This window comes from Mytilus edulis, chromosome 1 (genome assembly GCF_963676685.1).
Source record: "Mytilus edulis chromosome 1, xbMytEdul2.2, whole genome shotgun sequence".
Lineage (NCBI taxonomy): Eukaryota > Metazoa > Mollusca > Bivalvia > Mytilida > Mytilidae > Mytilus > Mytilus edulis.
The window spans coordinates 99,112,478-99,140,177 of record NC_092344.1 but is presented as its reverse complement, the minus strand read 5'-3'; the positions used below and the strand labels follow the sequence as shown (position 1 = coordinate 99,140,177).

General features: G+C 32.7%; 1 protein-coding gene across 1 annotated transcript in view; it reads right to left on the bottom strand.

Annotated features, from left to right (window-relative positions):
- The window catches only part of LOC139497603 (leucine-rich repeats and immunoglobulin-like domains protein 3), a 40,301-nt gene extending 31,878 nt beyond the window's left edge, over positions 1 to 8,423 (bottom strand). Inside the window, exons 1-2 of the mRNA XM_071285839.1 lie at positions 8,002 to 8,423; positions 6,158 to 6,229 (exon numbers count right to left, since the gene is read on the bottom strand). Of these exons, the coding sequence (XP_071141940.1) occupies positions 6,158 to 6,229; positions 8,002 to 8,186 (257 nt within the window). The 5' untranslated portion in view covers positions 8,187 to 8,423. The remainder of the gene's footprint in view (positions 1 to 6,157; positions 6,230 to 8,001) is intronic.
- Between the last annotated feature and the right edge of the window lie 19,277 nt (positions 8,424 to 27,700).

Sequence of the window (27,700 nt, the reverse complement as noted above, 5' to 3'; positions counted from 1 at the left end):
GGCCCCCTTATCTGTTCTGTATACTGGAAGGGACTGAACCTATCAGACCAGTTATTTCTTTGGATCTTATCTTGGCCCCCTTATCTGTTCTGTATACTGGAAGGGACTGAACCTATCAGACCAGTTATTTCTTTGGATCTTACCCTGACCCCCTTATCTGTTCTGTATACTGGAAGGGACTGAACCTATCAGACCAGTTATTTCTTTGGATCTTATCTTGGCCCCCTTATCTGTTCTGTATACTGGAAGGGACTGAACCTATCAGACCAATTATTTCTTTGGATCTTACCCTGGCCCCCTTATCTGTTCTGTATACTGGAAGGGACTGAACCTATCAGACCAGTTATTTCTTTGGATCTTATCCTGGCCCCCTTATCTGTTCTGTATACTGGAAGGGACTGTACCTATCAGACCAGTTATTTCTTTGGATCTTACCCTGACCCCCTTATCTGTTCTGTATACTGGAAGGGACTGAACCTATCAGACCAGTTATTTCTTTGGGTCTTACCCTGGCCCCCTTATCTGTTCTGTATACTGGAAGAGACTGAACCTATCAGACCAGTTATTTCTTTGGATCTTACCCTGGCCCTCTTATCTGTTCTGTATACTGGAAGGGACTGAACCTATCAGACCAGTTATTTCTTTGGATCTTACCCTGGCCCTCTTATCTGTTCTGTATACTGGAAGGGACTGAACCTATCAGACCAGTTATTTCTTTGGATCTTACCCTGACCCCCTTATCTGTTCTGTATACTGGAAGGGACTGTACCTATCAGACCAGTTATTTCTTTGGATCTTACCCTGGCCCCCTTATCTGTTCTGTATACTGGAAGGGACTGAACCTATCAGACCAGTTATTTCTTTGGATCTTACTCTGGCCCCCTATCTGTTCTGTATACTGGAAGGGACTGAACCTATCAGACCAGTTATTTCTTTGGATCTTACCCTGGCCCCCTTATCTGTTCTGTATACTGGAAGGGACTGAACCTATCAGACCAGTTATTTCTTTGGATCTTACCCTGACCCCCTTATCTGTTCTGTATACTGGAAGGGACTGAACCTATCAGACCAGTTATTTCTTTGGATCTTACCCTGACCCCCTTATCTGTTCTGTATAATGGAAGGGACTGAACCTATCAGACCAGTTATTTCTTAGGATCTTACCCTGGCCTCTTATCTGTTCTGTATACTGGAAGGGACTGAACCTATCAGACCAGTTATTTCTTTGGATCTTACCCTGACCCCCTTATCTGTTCTGTATACTGGAAGGGACTGAACCTATCAGACCAGTTATTTCTTTGGATCTTACCCTGACGCCCTTATCTGTTCTGTATACTGGAAGGGACTGAACCTATCAGACCAGTTATTTCTTTGGATCTTACCCTGACCCCCTTATCTGTTCTGTATACTGGAAGGGACTGAACCTATCAGACCAGTTATTTCTTAGGATCTTACCCTGGCCTCTTATCTGTTCTGTATACTGGAAGGGACTGAACCTTTCAGACCAGTTATTTCTTTGGATCTTATCTAAAGGCTTTGTAAGAAATGTTACGTACTCTAAATCTGGTTGAAGATGAACAACATTTTATAACTAATTGTCCAGCATACAAAAATGATAGGGAGATATTTTTCAAGGTGATAAACTGTATTTGTCTTAATTTTATACATCTTTCAAACGAGGCAAAATTTGTTTGGTTACTTACTAATGAAAATATATCTGTACTTAAATATTTAGGGAGCTATATTATTACATGTCTAGATGTTAGACGAAATGTTAATAATGTATGTTATAACAATGATAATTGTAATGATTTTCTGGTTCTGATCCTGCCTGGAATTAAATGTATATGATTTTTATAGATCTGTCTGAACTTTTTTTCAATGTTTCATTTTAGTTTTTAAAAATGTTTTTCTGTTACAAATCATGATGTATTGTTTTATGTGTACATGTTATGCTGCCCATCAAGGGCGCTTGATTGGAATAATAAATATTCTTATCCCAGCCCCCTCGTCTGTTTTCTTAAGTATATGGCCAGGAACTGAACCTATCAGACCAATTATTTCTTTGGATCTTACCCTAGCCCTCTAATTTGTTCTTAATTAAACTTGAGTATAAGTTTTATAACATAAGGTCATGAAGATTGAGGCAAACTAAAATTATAAGAACAGATACCCTACCAATTTTGGAACATAAAACTTACGTACCAATTTTGGAACATAAAACTTAACGCCTCCCGTCCCAATACACAGGTCATAAAAACTGGTAATTTATCAAAGTGCAGCTACACTCACAATTTGTTATGAAGAACCCCTGTGTCAGATCGTAGACCATGTTTTCTTGCAACCCTAATTAAAGATCTATATAAGAAACATTTCCTTATGTAGAAGCTGTTTACTTGTATATGAAACTGCACTTGTATATGAAAAATACACATTTGTTAATTAAGAAACAGATTTTCAACCATCCTTTTGTCAGACACTTGGAAATTGTTTCTTTTCACATGTCAGGACTAGCTAGTGATCCAATTAGCAAAAGAAAATATTGAGATGTCAGTTTGAGTGGTCATTTTAAGTAAATCTGGTGATTGACAGATCTCCACACAATACCTATAATCCCCTCTTAACCTCCCAGCTTTCTACAATGACTAACCTTATTTAAAGCTTATTTCTTTTACACCCAAGGTGTGAAAGTTATTTAAAATACTCATGTAGCTTTACAGACTGGGTATTAGATTCTCATATTTTATTATAAAATGACCTTGGTCACCATACATGTACAAGACATTTGATCTGTATATGAACTGAAATGATACATGTGTCCAAGTAAAAAGCAAATAGCGAAAAGAAATAAGTATACATATACATTTGTATATACACTGTAAACATAAGCATTATAATGTTACATTTAACAAATGCATCCGAAATGCATATTAACTTTTCAACTAATTTTATCACTCAAGCAATTTTATTTTGGAAAAAGACTTTACAATATATCTTTATGTAAGTTGCTAGTTTTAAGATATCCCTATGGTGTTATAACCAATTCAAATATTCAAATTTACTGTTTAAATATTACTTTATACAAGATCATAAATATGTTTAGTAGGGGATTTGAATTCAAGTCTATACACAGGTGATCCTTAAGAAATGACCAGGATACCTACGAACACCTGGTTAAGGAGTTTCTTGTCAAAAGTAAATGTGTATTGTAAATTATTCACAAGCATGCCCATCATAATATAACAAAACTTTATACAGAAGTATCAATATAAATCATCCATTTCTCAACCTTTTTCATTTATAAATTTGTAAAATAATCAATATAACAATATTAATTAGCTAAAAAAAGAAAAGATAAATCAGTATACAAAAACTAACTTAGCCATTGTCCCCCAAAAATTGCTATTATAACTTTTTTTGCCAAGACATGTATGTACATGTACAATAAATGTTCGTCTTAATTTATCATTGTAGAAATTGCTTTGTGAAACTAATTAAAAAAAAATGTAAATCATGCAAAATCTTCAAATATCTATAAAGCAACCTGTTAGAATTATATTTGTGTCAAAATTTTAATGAATCTATCAAAACTTGAGGGTCAAGTTTTTGACTGAAGCAGAACCAATGAAACTTTTGTGAATGATGCACTGAAGCATCTCCAATTTTTAAGCTAATTTAGTAATATAACTTCTATTAGATATTTCATTGTTCACAAAGGTCAAAGGTTATCAGTTAGCTTTCACAGAATAGCCAAGTTTTGTACCTTAACAAGGGGTATTTTACATTAAAATGTCTACTGTTTTCCATTAAATGGTAGATTAACATGCAATCGCAATTAAAAAATCATACTATATCTAAAGGAATGTTTGGAGCAAAAATTAGTGTATTTACCAACAAATGTAGCATATTTTAAAAAATACTTTTCAGAGAACAAAGATTTTTACAAAGTAGTACAATTTGGGCCTTGCAGTCATAAAAATTTTGAGTACAACTTTTGTCTTAAAATTCAACCGATCACAATACTGGATTTTGTGTTTCATACACAAATCTTGTACTCATGAGTATTGAGTATTGTTTTTTGACAGACCGTCCTGTAAAAACAAAATTGATGATAAACAATCCCGAAAAGTTAATATATAGAGAAAACTTTCTCATCCCTCAAAAAGCAATCTGCAAATTACTTCTCTAAAAGTACAGGAAAGCTAGCACATGAAGTGAACAATATTTTTTTTATAAATCTTCAGAATATATTTTCCAAACATAGCCAACACTTGGGAGAATAATACATTTACGCTAATGTCACTAGATCATGTAGATCTCGTGAATTATCAATTTATACTGATATCACCCCCTATTGTTGTACTTGACAAAACATCGTTACCATGGTTGCTCCCACAAGCTCCTCATGAATGTGCTTAAAAATTAATTTGGAAAGAGAATTTGAAAGATTTATGTAAAAGCAATGATTTTAAATTTGCATTTTGTTTGGGCTTGGTGTATGTTATTTTACCGTGTTTTTTTTTTTTTACAATACTGGCAAATACATTGTATACAATGAAATTAGGATATTATTGTTAGCCATAGAAATAACATTAGATCATCATTTTTTCATCAAAATCAGTTTTATGGAATGTAAAATGTAATATATGAGAATTTAAGCAGTATTGATTACATTAAAACCTGTTGAATTGCTTCAATTCCATTTTATTTTTGTTTTATGCTCTTTTATCAAATCAAGTAAACTGCATGCTTTCAAAAGAGAACAAAATTAATTTTATTACCATTACATTGAAAACATCTATGAACTGCTCAATGCAGTTTGGCCGTTTATTTTTACAGTAAGGAATTTATTCTTTCAGCTGTTTCTTTCAGGTGTTCACGTCTACTTTAAGATATATTTTTTTTACAAATGTTAAGATATCAATAGTTTTTTCTTTAGTGAAATTCAAACTGGAATTAAATTACAAAGAGCAAATTGGCTGATTTTCATCTGCATTTACTTAGAAAACATATTAATTTTGAAAATACTCCAGACTCTAAAACAATCATTATTATCATAAATGTTTTTTCTTAACCGAGGACCTCAGAGGTATAATTTCCCCATTAAAATAAAAGGAAACAAATTGAATGTCACTTATTACTCAAAAACAGAAACATAAAATTCATTCATTTAAGGAAAAGATAGGATTTTTATGTCATCAGTAATAAGACAAATGATTTTTTCTAATATTTTTCTAATAAGTACATTGTAGGTTCTAAGAATAATTGACCATTAACGCGAAATGTCTACTTAGGTAGCCATTAGTCACTGTTTCTAAGTTTAATAAAATTTCACAAAAATCAAATGCATTTGTACATGTCAACATAGTAATATAATTATACATGTAGCTGTATTATGCCTTGTCGGAAAAAAAATGCACTTTCTTCAAATAACCTATTAATATGATCACTATCAATTATGTCTAATATAATGGGAACATTTAAACTTATAATACAAACTTCTTTTTCTGCTGAGACAACCTGATAATCTATGACACTTTCACAAAGTATTCAATCATTTAATGTATTATGGCATTGTAAATCTATTCATATGAACATGTACACCTACTTTCATATTTTTTTTATTTCTGAATAAGATTGAGCAAAACGAATCTTTCCAGTGTTGCTGTAAATCACAGCCCTTGTAGTCTTCATGGAATGCATGTATATATAGTGTAAATATGGTATTGGTAAATAGGCATACATTGTAGGAAGATGTGATATGAGTGCCAATGAGACAACTCTCCATCCAAGTAACAATTCATAAAAGTAAACCATTATAGGTCAAGGTACGGCCTTCAACACGGAGCCTTGGCATGTACTGTATACATGTATGTACATGTATATCATAAGCAATGTTTTCTTTCCAATGGATATACATGTTTGCTGCCTTGCATAATAAAGCCATTGCAGATTGATACATGTAGATTCTGAGAACTTGAAAATATATGCACCTTTCCTGACAACTAATTATTTAATTTATAACCTTACAAAATATACTTCTCTTTTTGAAATGTTTATTTGTTACATAAACAGAACTTTTCTCAAAGCAAAAAACATATGAAATTGTAAAATCAAGCCTCTTAGGGTACAAAATTGTACATGTATGTAAACTTACAGAAGGGTTAGGTTCTTCAGTCCTCTAAAATCTTCACTTCTTAATTCTGATATGGCATTATATTGTACTTCTCTGCAAAATAAAAAGATATATATCAAGCCTATAAAACATTTCAGAACAAATCGAACCTCAAATAATTTTTTATTAATGGGAATAATGTGACTGGGTGAGAATCGTGATAATAAGAACTTGCATTCTGATAGCTGAAATTTTAACATAGATTTGTATGGAGATTTATTTTAAATCGCAATAATCTAACTAAAATTTTTGTCCTTTCTTAAAAAAATTGCAATAATAAATACACACAATAATTTCTGAATTTAGCGTATCCCAATTTAAAATTTCACAAATTAATGTAGATGTTCTTCTGTGACTAACTAATACTATATCTTTTAAAACTTGCATATGAATCTATACATGTATTATAGACGATAAAAAATAGAAACAAATGTATAAACCTTTTTTACAAAATACAATTATATTAAGAGTATTAAATCTAGGGGTCAACTCTACTAAAAGTCTATGGAAAACTCACAATTATTTAATAATTATAGGAAAATCTCTTATTCTTTAAACCAAAATATTAAAATTCCTCCTCCTTTCAAAGCAATCACAAGACTGTTAGTACATTTTTTGTACATAAATGTAAGATAAAAACATACACAAATGACATGTACCAATGTATTTATTCATTGAACTAGTAAATATTGAAAAATTGGAACAATTTGAAAACTGCCAAATAAAGGTTTATTAAAAAAATTGTTTAAAATTCTGTTTTAGTTAATCCTTTAAATTTTTAAAATGATCACAAGCCAATATAACGATTCTCACATCATGGTACATTGTGTATACTTTTATAATAAATGGTATGAAAAACAAGGATGGTACAATGTATAAAACACAAGTACAATGTATAAAACACAAGTAAGCAGCCACAGCAAGAATGTGGCAAGGGTCAAGGACTGAATAATGATTAGTTTTCTCTTTGACCAAAATAATGAAAATGTACTACATTGTACATGTACAATGCATATGGAAAGGGCCAATTTATATACAAGGACTGCATACAGATCAATTTTCTCTTTACACAAAATAACTATGTTCATGTATATGGTATTTATTAATTTTGTACATGTATCTTATATAGTATTGTGTATGTAAAAGCTCTGTAAGTGAAGGAATTTAAGACTGAATAAATAAAAAAAAATATCAAAAGATTTCCAAGGGCTAAACCAATTAAGCTCTTATTGATACAATAGTAAGTTCATCATAACAGATATATTTCTTTCAAAATAATGAGTTAATAATAAGTTAAAATTTAGTTTAAAACAGTGGTGTATCAAAAATAAACATAGTTTTTTTAGTATGAATAGAAAAATATGTTTATAACAGAATAACTGTATTCACATATTATTATTGTACGTCACATGTTTCCGATGCTGTCAATGTTTTATTCCTCCATTTAAGGGTTAACAATAATATGTAAACAAGTAAACACTGAAATGTATGCATTTATATTGAATTACAATAAACTGAATTTCACTAATAAATTCAAAGAAGGACTTTACTTTGAAGGTCTATGGTAAACATTGGGGTATTCAAATTGTGTACACAACACCAAGTCTATTCATATAAACCAAGGCCAATAACCTATCTATACACGAAATTCAACCCTTGTTTGATTCTATTGTATTTTTGTCTTATTCAATAATAACTTAGAAATAATTTACCAATACTTTCATCATTCCCCTTAAATATTCAAATTGTGTCAATTTGTATCAAACGAAGTTTGTGTTTTAACGAGGTTACTGGTAAACTTTTAGAAAAAAGGGGGGTATACTTACAATCGTGTAACCCAGATCGGCAGATCCTTTGGAACAGCGATTAAACCTTGCCGAGAGCAATCAACGAAATTTCCAAGACATGAACACTGTGATGGACATCTCAAATTCTCTGCTAGCGTTCCGATTTCTGTAAATCCACCTAAATTTACTATGATACACAAATAAAATAAATACACAATCGCCATATTGGTTCAGGGCACGAATGCCCTACACAAATAAACGTTGATCTGTGCGATCAACGCTAAGTTAGGTCCACAGGATGAAAAATAGACATGTTTGTTTTGATGTTCCTTGTTACATTATCACTGCAAATTATGTGCAACACATTAAAATAATCAGTTCACAACAAGGTACCCGCTTCTAGTTGTGTACTGGATATCACCTCCCACGTACGAGAGTCAAATGGTACCGGATTTGTGATTGGTTAATGGGTTCACGTGGTCCGTTTATTGACATACAAACTTTTCTACTGTGCAACATGAATTTTCTGTTAAAAAGAAGACAAAATAATTTCCTTAGTGTCGGAATTTATTAAATATAATATCTTTACTGATGATACTTGAGTTCACACTTCTTCATTACATAATATGTAAAAATCACCAAACAGTTAACAAGTTATTCAATAATTAACACGTCTGAAACATTAATTATAATGACAGGTACATTAATAAGTGACACGGTTAAATGAAGAACTTTTCGGATGATTGTGAAGTAGACTATTTTAATACACGATAGACATTCTATTACAAACAGAAATGACATGTATGTATTCTTCAGATGGCTGTGGACTGCGGTGAAAAAGACTCCATAATCTTTGCTTGTTCTGGACTTGGTTGCATTATTGTAAAACCGTTTACTGAACTTTTCTCTGCTTTATTCCACAAGTACTTAGGGTATATGACCCTGTTTACCTTTCCTCTCTTAAAGGTGTTATTTTTTAATTGACATACTATTTTGCACCTGGGACGTTGAACCCCTTTTTCATGTTAAATTTATATTTTATATAAAACTTAAACTATGCTGTATTTTCTCTTATTTAGTGAGTTTTGCCCTTATCGATATGTCAGCTATTCTTATTTCCCTTTTTGTTGGAATATTGGAAAATTTACTAAAAATTAAAAAAAAAAAAAAAAAAGGAGTCCATGCCCTAAGCGTATTTCAATCTCAAATAGTTAGCAAATGCTATATAAAAAGAAGGAATATTCAGATCAATCACAATTAAATTCCGTGTTCCTGCTCATAGTCATTAGTCAGAGATCTGTATTTTGATTATACCGAAAGGAATAGGATAAACCAAGGATTTGTTTAGTTAGATCCTTGATCCAAACCAAGGTAGACGGATTTTTTTTATGAATGTCATCTCAGTCAAAATTGAAACGACCGGATTTTTACACTGAGTAGCTAATTTTTATCGAAATGCATCTAAATATCTTTTAATTTGTTTATGTCTTTGTTTATGTCGTTGGATTGCTGTCTCATTGACGTATATATCTTACATCTCTGTTTAATCTATCGTCTAGTCTCAACTCATATATATTTGGAACGATTTAAATATTGATGGATGGTATATACAGGTGTCAATCGCCGAAAAAAACTTCATACCTTAGCCTTTATATGTTTTTTAGGGTTTGGGTTGTTACAAGGGTTGCAATCTTATTAACATTTACGATTAATTGATTGATTGGTTGGTGCTTAACGCCACTTCAAGCACAATTGTGCTATTTCGTGGCGGACAAATTTTACCTGGTTGAGAAAACAGAATAGAACCAACGACCGCCGGTAGCAAACTAACAATCGAAGTAAATCAAAGATTGGAGTCGAGCGCACCTGTCATGTACGGGATTCGAACTAACAATCTCGGTGTTGACAGGATGTTAAACTGTGATTTTTCATTGCAAAACATTTTACTATAAAACTGTTAATATTTCGTCACATTGACCTGAGTATCTGCAGCCATTGAGTTTATTTTTTAACGTATAATAATAATAAATATAAGCTCAATCATTTTTAAAACTGGTATGATTGGTAATGAGACAAGTATCCACCATAGTGCCAATGGCGTGGATGTAAGCAACTATCGGTTATTCAAATTGTTTCTTATATGTTATCCATAATTTGATGGCTTTTTTGGTTATAGTGATGTCAATAAAAATGTATTTTTTTTTGTTTAATCTTAATCTGTGTGTATAATGTCCATTATTTTAAGCTTCCTGCTGCGCATGGTCCATAGGTTTGTCATCTGTTAACTTTGATTACATATTTTTTTTAAATTTTAGCCAACTTCGCCACAATCATATTCGGATATCTAGTTTTAAGGATGTGTCCGATGACCCCGACTGCCATCCAAGATAGTCAATGTGCCCGGGCTTAAAGAGAACATAAGGTCATGTTTTTTTCTCTGACGTCTTCTACACTAAATCAATTGGATGTTGGATGTGTACTGATTAATAATTTAGTCTTAGATGCATATTTTTTTTTATTAGTTGTTAGTGGCTTTGAACTAACTGGCAGTAACTGCGAGTACTCTCATATCAGTACTTAGTGTCCGTGTTGTTGGGATCAGCTTGTTGGGATATACAAGTACCTGGCTACGTCCACTCTGTCTTTTTGTTATATTTATTTCTATTTGTATCCATCTGATGAACCTTTTTCAACTGATTTTTATTGTTCGTTCCTATTTTGTACTGTTGCAACACTGTCCCAGGTTAGAGGAGGGTTTGGATCCATCTAAAATATTTAGCGCCGCCCTATTCTGTATGTATTTGGCCTGTCCCAAGTCAGGAGCCTGTAATTCAGTGGTTTTCGTTCATTATTTTGTACATAATTTAGGCCGTTAGTTTTCTTGTTTGAACTGCTTTACCTTTGTCATATTAGACATTTTAAAGCTATCTATGTGGTATTGGCTTTGTTCATTGTTAAAAGCTGTACGGCGACCTATAGTTTTTAATTTCTATGTCTTTTGGTCTCTTGTGGAGAGTTGTCTAATAGGCTATCGTACCACATCTTCTTTTATATATATAATGGAATAAATGCAAGTTTTGTTTATTATTGTCTATAATTTTGTAAACCGGTATAAAAATTGGAAAGACAGGAGCAAAAATTTTACAGATTGTTGAGCTTTACAAATTTTCCATATACGCTAAAACTGCTAGGCCACTTTTTATTAGGAGTTATTGCCCTTTAAAACGTCATTTTTTAGCTTTTTTAAATTTTTGCCTTTTAAATCGAAAACTATATTCTAAATTGAAAAAATAACCAGCAGAAATGTTCTTCATAGATTGGTGTGTGCCATTGCTCCGTTTGAAGATCGTAATTTGGCTTATAATTGTTAACTTTTTATACATCGGGACTTGGAATGAGAGTTGTCTCGTTGGCACTCACATTTGCCTTATATCTTAATTCATAAACATAATAGGTAGAAACTTATTTAAGTAAAATGATCAGCAAGACAACACCTACAATGAAGACAATGTAGAGGAAATCATCTGACGCCTCCTTATTTTATCTATTCTCCTTTAATGACGATTTTCACCATTTATTTTACGTTTTTTTTTTTTTTATGATTATTCTGTTAAAAAAATATAATAGATAAAGAGACACTTTAAATCATAAAAATATTTAAAAATTTTCAGTAAAGGTTATCTTACCAATGTTTTATTAGATTTTTGAATAGTTTATATTGGCACAAATATTGTTTTTGTCATGCATCAGCAAATAAAAACATACCTAAATTTGTATTCTTTTCAAACGGGATGTATAAATACACATCCACGTTCATCATTTCTATAAAGAGGTTAACTCCTAGCTATCCTGCTGCCTGTCGATAATTTTCGATTTTTGGCATCGCACAAGTCATTTCTTCTTTAGGTTGGTCCCCAACGTAAAACATTCAGTATGCCTTCGGGATATATAAATATTAACAAGTATTGTCAAGAATTTCAAGTCAATAACGGCCGGGAAACAGACTATGTCTTCTTTGACTGTCAGTGACTTTAAAATACCAAATCCCTAGGATGTGTTTGAGTCGATTTTAGTTTCTAATGCATGCTTTTTTTTAAATATTACAGGTAAACTACCCAAATTTAAGAATAGACTAGTCCGACAGAAAACCGTCAATCTATCTGTCTGTTGGACTATGCTACTTCAAAAGGAGGGTAATGTACCTGACTAACAATGACTTCACGATTCAGCTAACAAGCAAGTTAACCAAAGATGTTACCTTTCGCTACACACTCAATGGAATCCGCTGTAATTGTTTTTGGTTTTTAACTGCGAGGACTCTCAAATCGTACTTTCTTATTATTTGACATGCATGATACAATCTCTAATGCTTTTTGTTATTCAATATTTACTTAGGGTTATATCTCGTCTCTCTATTCTAAATACACCACAAGGGTGACTGGGGTATAGAAATATGGTCACTTGGTCTTCTCCCGACCGGCAGTAAAACGCTTGCCGAAGTGGGGCGTCCGTTTGGCTGTGAGGGATGTATCAAGTTCGCAGTCACGTCCGGTCAGAAGGGGGACGTTAAATCCGATGCCTCGTGTAAAGAGAGTGCCACGCTCTTTGCACGTTAAGAACCCTTGCAACAACTCTGTTGAGGGGTGACCTGTTGCGAGGCAAAATTTTTGTCACTATCAAATATACCCTCATTTTCCAGTGGCAGTCAAAATTTCCCCGACCATCATTCCAGACGGCCTCTATTGTATCAACCTACCTATTGTATTTATTGTGAACTTGTTCTCGTCCTGAATATGCATGAAATATTTGCCACTGGACGTTAAGCAACCAACAATCAATCAATCTATTCTAAATATATAGATAAGTGTTTGGTATGACTATAAATTTTCACTTCTGTTCTCCTACTTAGAACAACAAAATTATTTATTTTGTAAAACATTTCCGTTCTCCATTTATACTGTATACAACAAAATTATTTTCATTTACCTGTGTACATTATTCTTTTCAGCTGTATTTTGTTCAATGTTATGGTTGTTTATCTTTTTCTGAAATTGTTTAACATCTAACTTATTTTGTATTTACATTGTGTCATAGATCAACTGTATTCGTTCAGTGTATGTTCACTTGTGTTAATATGTCTTTTGGTCATTTCGATTGATATTTTATAGTGTGGCTTTCTGTGTTATAATATTACACTATTGTTTCAGATAAGTAAGGGGGAGATTGGTTAACTAGTACCTATTTAAAGGTTTAAATCGGCTGCATTTGTTTGCACCTGTCCTAGTAATTGTTGGGCCCTTTATACCGGTAGCTTGCTGTTCGGTGTGAGTCAAGGCTCCGTGTTGAAGACCGTACTTGAAACCTGTAATGGTTGACTTTTCGTGACAAATTGTGACTTGGGTTGAGAGTTGTCTCATTGGCACTCATACCACATCTTCTTATTTTTAGTCTTTTGATCTACTGACAAATTAAAATTTGCCCATATACTGGTAGTTAGTAGACTGTCACTCATCATTGCCTTTAAATAAGATTTTTTATGCCCCATTTTTTCTGGTCTGTCCGTCCGTCCGTTCGTCCGTCTGTCCCGCTTCAGGTTAAAAGTTTTTGGACGATGTAGTTTTTGATGAAGTTGAAGTCCAATCAACTTGAAACTTATTCCACATGTTCCCTGTGATATGATCTGTCTAATTGTAATGCCAAATTAGAGATCTCCTCCTTATTTTCACGGTCCACTGAACATAGAAAATGATAGTGCGGATGGGGCATCCGTGTACTGGGGACACATTCTTGTTTTCCATCTTTTGTGTTTTGAGCAAAATCTAGAGAAGATAGAGCGAAACTTAACAGACTAAATCATTAGCAGTACCAGATTTATAACAAAACAGATTTGTTGTCATGAATTCTATTCTCGTCTACATTGTGGGAGAGTGTCCTTTGTTGAAAATGCACATAGAACAAGGTGGGCCTCTAGTTTACATGTTCACTTGTTACATATATTGTTTCATTTCTGATGGTGTTGTTTTGCTTGTATGGATTAAGATTTGATATGAACATAATGAAGATAACAGTGGATACAAGCAGACAAATGTGTTTCATTTCTGAATCGGAGCCTCGATGGCCGATTGGTCTAAGTAGTCGAACTAAAGTATCACTAACCAGTCAATAGGTTGTGAGTTCGAATCAAGCACGTGACAGGTATCGCTAGACTCCAATCTAAATTTGTTAGAACAATTGTCACGATCTTATCCAAAACAGTTTCCACAAATTCAAAAGACGCCCTCCAAAAGATGCAGATGGTACCAAAGGGATATTCAAGCGGATAAGCCGATGACAAACTGATAACGCCACGACAAAGAAAACAACGAAAAAAGACAAAAGGACATTCAAACAACAGTATACAAAACACAACAAAGTAAACTTCAAACTGAGCAACACAAACCCCATAAAAAACGGGGGGGGGGGGAGTGCTTTGAGGTGCTTCAGAGGGTTAAGAAAATTCTGCTCCACGTCGTGTTGCTACACACCGTTGAAGATCTATACCAATGATGGTGTCCGTAAAATTTTGAAATAATGGTTTCCTCTCCACCACTTGGATCTCTGGATTCAATAGCTTACTTGTAAGATAAGAGCTGGAAATGATTTTTAAACAACTTTGTACGTTCTGGCAATAAAGTTTATCGACATTTTATAGACATTCCTCTGTACACCAATTGCGTCCGTTAATAGCCGACTTGTTCCTGTATTGTTCCGAATAAAAGTTAAGGGCCAAATCAGTAAAGATCCGTCAAAAACACATTGAATTGATAAGTTAAAAAAAAACACATTACCGTTACCTTGATGATTTTTTTTTTTGCTTAAATAATCCACATTTCCCATTTCACTCGGAAGTTTATCTAAAAGAACTAATTTAAAACAAATCTAATACAGACTTCAATAATTGTCTCTTTTCTAGATACGAAAACCGATATGCAACTTTTCGTCATAAGCGACGATTGTTCGATGCCTTTCATTTATTTCCCCCCTTATGGAGGGTGCTGTTCCTTTTGTATCTTATGCTGGGTATACATTGACAACGTGCTCGGTCTGCCCGAGTCTATTTTAGCGTTTTAAATTTAATGAAAGTCATTAAGAATCGTTTTCATAACAGTGTGAACGAGACCATTTCTTGGTGCGCTTAGATTATCAATTGACTTGGTCAGATTAGGTGAACGTTCGTATGAAAATTGATAAAGGGAGATGTGGTATAAGTGCCAATGAGACAACTTTCCATAACGCTTAATTATCAAATCGTACTTGTGATTGACATTTGAAGTGAGGGTCGCCAAAGGTTCTAAACGCATAAATCAAATTATACGAATAACTAGCAGAGAACAAACCTTTTTTTTTATTATCAAATCGTACTTGTGATAGACATTTGAAGTCTGGGTCGCCAAAGTTTCTAAACGCATAAATCAAATTACACGAATAACTATCAGAGAACTAATTTTACTTATACTTTTACATTGCACAAGGTCATATGTTTCTCAAACTGTTTATGGTGTTGTTACACTAAAACCGTTTGATGTGTAATGATTGATATTTCAGTCTGGGAAAAATGGTTCATCGATTAATAGTTGTTATTAAACCAGCTTTCAGTAACTGCGAATACTAATACTCATATATCGATTTTTTTTTTGGCTTCGGTTGCCGAATGATCTAAGCAGTTTACCTTCTGTATCAATTAGCTATCCACACCGAGGCTGTGCGTTTGGCCATCGCACGTGAAAAGTGGACTTGACTCCGGTCTTAATTGACTAGAATTGTCAGTGTTCATCACGATGGTTGGTGGTTCTCTTCGGGCACTCAGGCATAATCCACAAATGAAAACTGGCCTCGGCGAAAAAGATATCCGTACTTTGTGGCTTTTACTTTTATGTTACTAGAAGTTGGTTTGTTTGTGTGTAGTATCTATTTAGTTGAAAGCCATTTGGAATGATTTTTTCGTTGTTCATATGTTGTGATGTAACACCACTGTCAGTGGAAAGATTTAGTGCTCACAAATATGTTGGCCCCCTCTTCTTTTCTCTCTGTTTTTTCATGATGTTTATGTCCTACGTCATGTGCCTGTAAATCAGTGGTTGTCGTTGGTTCATGTCTGACATGTCTTTCGTATTCGCTTTTCGTAATTTGTATTGTTTGGATAAGCCGTTAGTTTTCGCGTTTGAATTATTTCAAAACTTTTTTGTCGATGCCTTTTCTATATAGCTGACTATATCCTCATATAGGTTTTCCCTCGTTATTTTTTAATGGGGTGACGACTTATAATTACTTTTATCTTCGTCAATTGAACTTTGGTGGGTTGTTCTCTCATTGGCAATCATACAACGTCTTGTTATATCCATATTGGACAGTATATTCACTTACAAGAAACAGAAGTATTTTTCGCCGAAGTATACTAACTAATAAAATATTTCATACTAAGTTTTATTATACATTAATAAATTGCCGTTGCATATATTGGCAATAAAAGCAAACAAACTTAATGTTCTGTATAAAACATTGAAAGCAAAATACGAAGGTGTGAATCTTAAAAAAAGGGAGAGAAAATAATTATCGTAAATTATATTTTAAGTTTTAAATTTAGTATGTATAGAACACAACACCAATTGGTACCGACTTTCTTTTTATTCAAATTATTTCCCATAAACTCTATGAACTTTTGTCAGCTTTTATTGATAAAATAAAATACATATATAATTCTAAAAAATATCAAAAATAAAAACCTCCAAAACACCAATCATTAAAATTGACACACCTGTGAAATTCATTGTATAGGCATACTACCAATAAGTTCTTTCTTTACGTGTCTCATTCATGGCTACATGCACTTTTTCCCAAATATATAAATTCTCATAATCGAATGCATCTGGTTGTCACCGAATGATACTAGCCGGATAACAAATGTAAAATTAATTTCAAATGTCTATCTCAAATTTACAGATGTTTCTAAAATATAATCCGGTATCTACAAACAGACACACATGCAAGAATTCAAAGGTTAAAGAACTTCTTAAATAAAAGCAGAAAACATGCATGAATGTAACTATATACCGTTTCCTATTGTAGCCTAACATGCCAAAACCCACTCTCTTGATAAGCTTATTATGTAATCATTTTTTGTGTGGTCATTAAAGTTAATGCTGAGCTTCTTACACCTGCATTTTTTCGTTTTCAGCATCCATGATCATCTATTTATTAAATGTGAACCCAAAATAAACAATTAGCAAATACATTTGTTTGGCTCTATATCTTTCTTGCATGATACTTAGACGGGAAATTAATTTTTATTATCGAGTTAGGTACCTATTAAACACATGTGGAGAATGAAAACAACATTTAAAAAAAAAGTCGTAATTATATACGCAATATGTATGAAAATGTGATACTCATTGTGGAAACTTCGTATAGGATATTGCATTAAACAATTAAGGGAGGCAATTTTCGTTGAGTATGTGTTTGTTGGGGAAAGAAATTATCTCAGCACTAATCTGCTTTCGAGAAGTCCTCGTTTAAATGCTCAGTCGCAGAACATTTATGGTTACGAAAGCATATTTTGTTGCAATCTCACACAAAAAGTTCACGACTAAATAGGGATACAACGATTGTTGAAAAAGATTTATATCCATGATGTATTTACTTTTAGTTTTAATTAACACATGTTTTTTGCCTCCGTCTTCAATGACTCTTGTCAAGTTTTACATGAAAAAAATATGTAATGACAATCAAAAAATATTAAAACATCTTGATTAAAAAAAATCTATCCATACAGTTCTTTCTCCAATTCGATGTAAGATTCCAAGAATATTTGGAATTATGTCCAATGTGACAACGACTAGTTTACCAGATATCCAAGTATGTCCAGAAACCTCTTTCTGTGCTATGTTGAGTATTTTCAGCAGCTATGAATTTTACATAAACAACAATATGATTGTTTTTTTCTCTTAAATCGACCAATTATCTAAATTGAATTCCAATTTAAAATCAGAATCTTTGTTCTAAAGGTCTCGTCAAGACTCTTTTCCTACACTAAGTTTGGATCAGTTTAAATTTGATATCCTTGGACTTGACTTTGGATTTGCGGACTCTTTCCCGTTTTATACGATTATGCGCTGACTGTACTACGATCTTTACCTAATTCCTTGTAATTAACTTCTGCAAAAATAATTTTGTCTTCGAAGGAGAGTTGTACGGAAGCGTATTAGCGCCACACATTTTTTTTTTAATTTTTCTTCCTACATCGCAAATGTTTGCGTTATAACGCAAAGGTATAACGCAAACATTTGTTTTATCTTATTTCTTATTTAAGATTCAAAGGAAACAGTAGTTATTAATGGAGGAGGCTGTATATAATAAAATTTATCACCTTTGTAGTAATTGCAAAGTAAACTGCTTGAATAATTAGATCATATCAATGACTAATAATGAGCAGAATAATATAAGAAGATGTGGTATGAGTGCCAATAAGAAAACTCTCCATCTAAGTCACTATTCGTAAAAGTAAACCATCATAGGCCGAATTACGGTCTTGAACACGGAGCATTGGCTCACACTGAACAACAAACTATAAAGGTCCCCAAAAACGATATCCAAGTTACTACTAGTATATATATTACAAAGAAAATTGAGTAAATTGAGGTTATACCTAAGAAGAAAAAAAAATCAACCCTGCTAATATAGCTATAACTGAATATAAATATACTTCCAAAGTAAGCTCTCGTTTGAGAACTGTGTAAAGTAGGTTAGATTCAAACAAGCTACCCTTTGGCAATAAATGTATAGAATGAAGATGTTTTCTTAATAAAATTATGTTCTCTCTTTTTAAATTGCTACCCAAGCATCTTAAAAATACTTCAATATATTGAAATGAAAATTCAATGACTTTCTATCAAAGAATCTTGATCATATTCTGAGATTTAAAAAAAAATGTTTCCTTATTAATAATTCATTTTAAAGCAGAAAGATCATTTTGTCTATTTGACTTGGAGGTTTCACAATTGTATGACATTATTTTTGATCTTTCAATTTTAATATGACTATATACTAAACTATATCTATTTTCTTGTTAAATTATATACTTTTCTGATGCACAAATCAGTCTTAATTTATGTATAATTGCACTTCAATTATTCCATTATTCCTATGCATATTTATTATAATGATTTGGCCTTGTATGTATGTTTCTTTATTTTATCTACTAGTAAATCACATCCGAAATGAATGACAGACGGACATAATATATACAAAACTTAATGAATAATTGAAATCAAGATATTTGCGTTATCACGGCCGACACTCGGCTAACCGAGAGTTTGGTCGGTTAATCTATGTTGAGTATGCGGCTATATCGGCGGTTGGTCTGTTAATCGGGTTGGCTAAAGTCTGTTAATCAGGTGTTATCGAGAAAATCATTGAAAGTTCAGCATGTTTCACTGTATAACTTTTTAAATATATATGTTAATCATAAAAAATATTCATGTCTAACAAAACAATTCAATGTACTGAATCCAGTGGTGTAATTATTATTTTTCTAGCTTCAATGTACGATCTATAAAATGAAAAGGCGGGTTACTCATCAATAAATTTATACACATTTTACACACACAAACTGTACACAAAATGACAAGTTGGTTGAATTTACGTGCATGCAATATTTTAAACATCGAAAAAAGACAGGCATTATGTTTGTTAACCATACTGAAATCATTGTGTGAAAAATCTTCACGAAAATCTGTATTTTGGTGACATAAATCAATCTTTAATTAAAACCTGGTCAGTTAATGGGTCGGATGTATAAAACCCGGTCTGTTAATTGGTCTGTTAAGAGTTATGAATGGCAATAAAAGTATAAATTTATTGCGATATGGGGTGTTATCGGATCAAATGGGTAGGCTCAAGACGAACGGCTAAAATATACGGAAACAACACATGAGCAATGAAACATAAAATATACGGAAACAACACATGAACCAGTGGGGGGTCCAGGGGGGGGGGGGGGTTCCGGGGGGTTGGAACCCCCCTTTTTTTGCCGATCAATGCATTTGAATGGGAGCATATAGTTGGAAACCCCTCCCCCCCTTTTTTTTTAAATGGCTGGATCCGCCACTGTGAACAATGAACAATTTAAACAATGGAAATAGAAAATTGATAAAAACGGTTTCAAAAAGTGTAATATTAAAGAAATGTCAATTTCATCCAAGAATGGTCGCATATGTCATGTGGATTCTGTTTAATTGTCATGCATGACACCAACTTGTCATCTACATTGGTAACCAGTATATAAATCAGAGATAAACGTCGTAATGTAACTAAACATCAGTAAGTAAAATATATTGGGATGCTAAAATATAAAGAATAGAGAAAGAATAATGAGTAAGATAAATAAAAGGTAAAAGGAAAAAACGTCACGGAAGAAACGTGACATAACAATTTAAAGAATACAGAAATAAACAACACCCCCAATCCGAACCCTCATGGTATACACGATAATCTGGATGGAGTAGCAGAATATAGAATAATGGATAAGGACAGTAGAGAGTGATGCATTGCTAAAAAAGAGAGAAAAAATAATAATTGTTTAAGAATACACACATGAAACACCCCTGGGTGTTGAAACAGTAACGGATTGCGATGTACTCATATTGGTGACAAATGCTAGAAGTTTACATGCGGACAACTGCCGTTCTCCTCGCCACTTATGAAGAAAGGAACTAAACGGAATAAAATGTATTAAAACTTAAGATGACCAAATGTAGCTGCATTCGCTCCTTTCCATTTACTTCTTGAGAATGACTAACATTGCCTATGTAAAATTTTAAAATCGTTTGTATGCACATTGAACGACAAAATGTGACGTATAAAATTTTCTGATGTCAGACACTCAAATCAATGAATGTGTTCGTAGATAGTAGATGTTTTTGTGTTCTGTTAAATTGTTCCTTTTAAAATTGTTATACGATGATACTCATATTTTGACTATTTTATTCATTGTGTCTGTTTATTTAACGCCATCAATATAAATATAACGGAATTTTATGAGACTGTCATTAAAGTGAGAAGGTTAGCACTATAGGACCAGGTTTAATCCACCATTTTCTACATTTGAAAATGCCTGTACCAAGTCAGGAATATGACAGTTCTTCTCCATTCGTTTTTGATACGTTTTTTTATTTGATTTTGCCATGTGATTATGGACTTTCCGAATTGATTTTCCTCTAAGTTCAGTATTTTTGTGATTTTACTTTTGTTTGTAAACAACATATAATTAAGTAATAGAAATGAAGAACCAATTGGAGGATGCTTACGAATTAGGGTTTTTCGTCCAGTGACAAATAGCATGTGCATATGAGAATGACAACACGTTATATGCACTGGACAGATGTACAGTTTATATTTATTTTTACCGGTACCCTGTGTTGTATTAGAAAGACTCTTTCAGTCGGATTTGAGAACGTGCTACTTTGAACAGACACAAAAATTGAGGCGGATTGAAAATATTAATAATAAATGCATGCATATTCCAGCGGCCAATTTATATCACGCTATATTGAAGTGACACCCTTCAATAAAATGCAAAGAAAGTCAAAATAAAAATGCTCTTACTAGTAAATCACAACCGAAATGAATGACAGACGGACATTTTTTACAAAACTTAATGAACAATTGCAATCAAGATATTTGAGGTTTGCGTTATAACGCAAATATAGGAAGAAAAATTAAAAAAAAACTGTGTGGCGCTAATTCGCTTCCATAGGATACTGTTGCACCGTATTATCATTTTTTTTTATTACTTAGGAACATCTCATTCTTAACTTTTTCTATGGGAAAATATAAAGGTAGCAAAAATAACTGTGGCTAAATAACTCTCAACTGACACAATTTTAATTGTCCAACCCATTAACAGACTTTATTCCCATAATTTTCACTAAAACGTGGTAATTTTCACGTTATATTACAATTATGAAATATTCACCAATGCAAATTTATTTTTTAGACCCAAAGTACTATTTTGTGTCCTTTAAATGATATCTAAAATTGTTTGTTTCGACTTTTATTTAAAAAATTCCTATGCGTATAAGCATAAATATTACATACTTGCGCGACGCCTTTTAATTTTACTGAAAACTGCGTAGACTATGAAATGTTTTTACAAGTGGGAAATGTTCTTTGATAGATATCATTTTGTCAGACACTTTTCTTTTTTTTATTTGGTTCTTATAATATGCCAAAAATCTGTATATTTGATACAGTTTAACATTAAATTGTGCGTTTTACTCTTAACAGACGTATAACCAACCCGATTAACAGACCAATCTCCCATATAGCCGCATACTCAATATAGATTAACCGACCAATCTCTCGTGGTTATAAAGCAAAGGTTTGCGTTATAACGCAAAAGGTTTGCGTTACAAACGCTATATAACGCAAACATAGGAAGAAAAATAAAAAAAAAAAAATGTGTGGCGCTAATACGCTTCCGTAGAGTTGTCTTATAAGTATTTATACCATATTTTTCATATACTATCTAGAATTATCTTCCATATTTTTACTTGATTAAATTTACCGCATGGTTTAATATATAAAGAACCATTATTAAACCTATCAACGAGGTGTTATTCGGCCGCATTTGAAATGTACAAAACTGATTAAATCCGAATAGCTGACTAGGGGAGCTTGTCGCACTAAGTGTCCAAACTGCACCAGGTGTGACAGTACAATATGTAGACTTGTAAAACCCTTATATGTCATTCTGTCATTTCATCTACTAATCCGTTTACTGGTCGATTTTGAATGAAAGATACATAAAAGCATGAAAGAGAAAATGTGTTATATTTAACACTCTTAGGGATAAAATAGTTTTTATAAGGCTTTAAATCCGTCGTTGATAAGCGCAAAAGAGCAAAGCAGGTGACCTAACAAGAAAAATACATCCCCCTTAAATCTTCAGTTAGACAGAAAACGTGTTAAAATACAGGTAATTTGTCAGATTTCAATACTTCTTATCTTAAAATCAATACAGAAAAGATACGCAAACAAACCGTCCAATCGTCATTTTGGCACCTCTCTCTATAGGTCGTAACTCCTGCAAACAAATACTACTCCTTTATGTATTAATACCTGTATCATTTATTTTCATAAAACGTGCTTTAACAAACTTTTCTTGTTCTTTTAATGAGCCGAAGTGTCAATCTATTTCTTTACTTTTCTAAAGATGGAACAAACGATCAAAAGATTTCCGCTCAAATTTAAAGAAGTGAGAATATTCGAACCTTGTCTAATGTGCAGTATTTATATGTACTCAGGATAGCATTGAACTTGCAAGATCATAAAATACACCCATAAATATTTTACACTGATAGTCTAAATCATTCTCTTTTACTGGGAAACAAGCACATGCATTTGTGGGCAAGAATTTACATTTCTCAAATGTTTATAAATAACAGGTATAAGATATTGAACCAACAGCATGAAATAGAGATAAGATATAAAAATACACAGAAAAATACACAAACGAGACAAATAAAAAACAAAAATCATGTACGAAGGATGACTTAAACTTTCAAGCCTCAAGTCAACATAATTCCCTCAAAAGGAGTAGGTTCAGTAAGACCCCTTTTTGGCCCCAAAATTAAGTTTTGCAAAATTGTGAAAATGTAATCTTTTAGCTATTTTTTAGAAAGTAGAATGCTTCTGCTACATAAATATGTGCTGTTTTTGACAATACAATGCACATATATCGTGTACTAGCATCATTAAGTCATGCTAAATTACTATACTGAAATCTTCACAATTATAGCATTTTAGTTAAATTTTAGACGGTTTCCGTCTTAAATGAAAGTGGCCGCATTCGTGTTCATTCATAATATTGAAATGTAACTTGTATTTGATGATAATACATAACATATATAAAGGTTGAGGATGAACACGAATGCGACCACTTTCATTTTTGACGAAAACCATCTGAAAAGTGACGTTTTGTGGCATATTTGATAGATTTTTCATATTTTAGCTTCAATCGGAGCGTTTTTTATGACTGAATCAGTTAAAATCTTTAACATAAACTAATCGAATCAGTTGAAATAGACACTTAAGTGTTTAAAAAGTGTCCTAAATATCTCGTTAGATGAAACTAAAATTTGGGGCCAAAATCGACCCTTACCGGACCTACTCCTTTGGTAGTTACATGATAATGGCTACCAAATTAAAGAAGTCACCATCACTATAATTTGATTTGCATTGTTTGCATTTTGTAATGGCAAAAGTTGTATGCTGGTGCGAAATTTGAATTTGCAATAACCATGTTGTATTTTGAAAACTTCCTCGTTTTTGAATGATACCAATTGGCTTCATTTTCGAAGACGAAATTACTATTCAGCATAAATAAACGATGACGGAAGTGAATTGAGTTATTGTCTGATTGTTTTACAGCCAGTTGCAAATATTTCATGCATATTCAGGACGAGAACAAAGCAGAATAATAAAAAAAAACATCAAGTAAGTGCTATAAGACGATCGACACAAACAAGCTACAAACACTAATTTTTGTCACGAACAGTCATTAAGCGGAACTAATAAGAAGAACACCGGTTACGTCTAGAAGGACATATACCTTAAGATCGGCCCTTAGAAATCGAAAAAGCGACACGAGCTGTTATTTCTTTTGTCACAAGTTAAATCATAGGTTATTGGGGACAGGGCACATTTTGTTACTCTCTCACTTTTTCAAACTCCGAAACTGAAATATGAATTTTAAATTCATCGAGAAAGACGAACCGAATGTATGTGTTCTATTTTCCATCCATAACTCTGATTCAATGACTAGTTTGTTTTCCCCATGTGTCACCCTTTGTCTGAACTTTGTGGATGACTGTATTTTAAAGAGGAAATCGCTGCAATTACAGATTCCATGTTGTCCTCTACATCAAAACCGCAAAAATAAAACATACCAAAAACGTAGACATAACTATTATAAATAAGTCCGAGAGACCAGACATTTCTGTATTTTGACGACTTGTTCAAATCCCTTGTCAACCTCATCAATCACTCAAAGAATAGTTTTTAAATAATTCTGACTCTTAAACGTTAAATTCGTGGCGTTCTTTTGAAAAGGACGCTGATCTCTACATTAGTACTGATATTTGTATAAAGTTAAACATGTATTGTTGTAATGACTAGCCTTTCCACATCTTCAATATATGATTGAATATTTCTGTGTTTCCTTTGACAAATAGTTCGTGATGATTAAAGACTAGACTAATATTAAAATAAGAAGTTACCAAATGAGACAATATTCTATCCACTAGTGATCAAATGAAGTATATTTAAGCAACTATACCTAACTGAACGGCCTTCAACAATGAGCAAAAGTCGTGCCTTATAAAAAGCTATCAAGAGGCTCGGCATGACAAAATGTTAAACAATTCAAACAAGAAAACATGGCCTGTTGATTACTAGTATTGTTGCTTTTTTGTGTATTTTTCCTTTGATCTTTCATTCGTCGATATAGTTACTGACAAACACCCTCTCGTTTGAAAAAAAAACCCACTGATAAACACTTCTGAAAAGTTGTGTATATGGATAAACTGAAATGAAACGCTAGTGTATGAACTAGAGTACAAGATAATTGATAATATCAAATTCTAAGAGAACACAAGAAATGCAAATAACTAAAGGAATATACATTGATAGAAGATGATTAATATATCCAAGAGACGACTAAGCTCGAAACGTAAAGTTAAACCGCTAGAAACGTAATAATTCTGCTCCAAGTGTACATAATAAATCCATTTGAAACGCATAGTAAATCTTCTTTAAACGTACACAAGAGTGCTCGATTACACAGTAAATATACTCGAAACGTATAGTAAATCTGCTCGATACGTGCAGTTTATTCTGATCGATACGCACAGTAAATCTACTCGAAACGTTTAATAAATCTGCTCGAAACGTTCAGTAAATCTGCCCGAAACGTATAGTAAATCTACTCGAAACTTTTAATAAATCTGCTCGAAACGTTAAGTAAATCTCCTCGAAACATACTCGAAACGTTTAGTAAATCTTCTAACGTTCAGTAAATCTGCTCGAAACATACTAGAAACATACTCGAAACGTTTAGTAAATCTTCTCGTAACATACTCGAAACGCTTAGTAAATTTGCTCAAAACGTTTAATACATATCGGCTCGAAACGTTAAGTAAATCTGCTTGAAACCTTTAATAAATCTGCTCGAAACCTTCAATAAATCTGCATGAAAAGTAAAGTTAATCTGCTCGAAACGTTTAATAAATCTGCTCGAAAAGTTTAATATATCTGCTCGAAACATTTAGTAAATCTGCTCGAAGCATTTAATAAATCTGCTCGAAACGTTTAGTAAATCTGCCCAAAATGTTTAGTAAATCTGCTCGAAACTTTTAATAAATCTGCTCGAGACGTTTAGAAAATCTGTTCGAGACATACTCGAAACGTCTAAATATATAGTAAATCTGCTGGAAACGTTTAATAAATCTGCTCGAAGCGTTAAGTAAATCTGCTCGAAATGTTTGATAAATCTGCTCGAAACATTTAGTAAATATGCTCGAAACTTTAGTAAATCTGTTCGAAACGTTCAGTAAATCTGCTCGAAATGTCTAGTAAATCTGCTCGAAACGTTAAGTAAATATGCCCGAAACGTATAGTAAATCTGCTCGAAACTTTTAATAAATCTGCTCGAAACATACTCGAAACGTTAAGTAAATCTTCTAACGTTTAGAAAATCTGCTCGAAACATACTAGAAACATACTCGAAACGTTAAGTAAATCTTCTCGTAACATACTCGAAACGCTTAGTAAATCTGCTCAAAACGTTTAATACATATCGGCTCTAAACGCTAAGTAAATCTGCTCGAAACCTTTAATAAATCTGCTCGAAACCTTCAATAAATCTGCATGAAACGTAAAGTAAATCTGCTCGAAACGTTTAATAAATCTGCTCGAAAAGTTTAATATATCTGCTTGAAACAATTAGTAAATCTGCTCGAAGCATTTAATAAATCTGCTCGAAACGTTTAGTAAATCTGCCCAAATGTTTAGTAAATCTGCTCGAAACTTTTAATAAATCTGCTCGAGACGTTTAGAAAATCTGTTCGAGACATACTCGAAACGTCTAAATATATAGTTAATCTGCTGGAAACGTTTAATAAATCTGCTCGAAACGTTAAGTAAATATGCTCGAAACGTTTAGTAAATCTGCTCGAAACTTTTAATACATCTGCTCGAAACGTTCAGTAAATCTGCTCGAAACGTTCAGTAAATCTGCTCGAAATGTCAAGTAAATTTGCTCGAAACTTATGCTATTCTACTCGAAACTTATGTTATTCTACTCGAAACACATTGTTAATCTGTTCGAAAAGTATAGTAAATCTGCTCGACGCGTACAGTTAAAAATGTAAATAAATTCGTCATTTTCTCTTTGTATTGGATTAAATTTTGATATATCTGAACTAGGTCTCTGCTTAAATTTGGGGTCCTTCGTATGCTCTCTAAACTGACTTATACCAGAATGGTAATACACATTAAGGATAAATAATACGTTCAAATATAAATATTTGGTTCCACCTATAAACGATTGATTTACTGCTTGAGTTTATACATGGACATGTCTAAAATATATCATCATTCATGTGAATTCTGAACGAATTTTTGAATTTCTATACATACAGTTGTG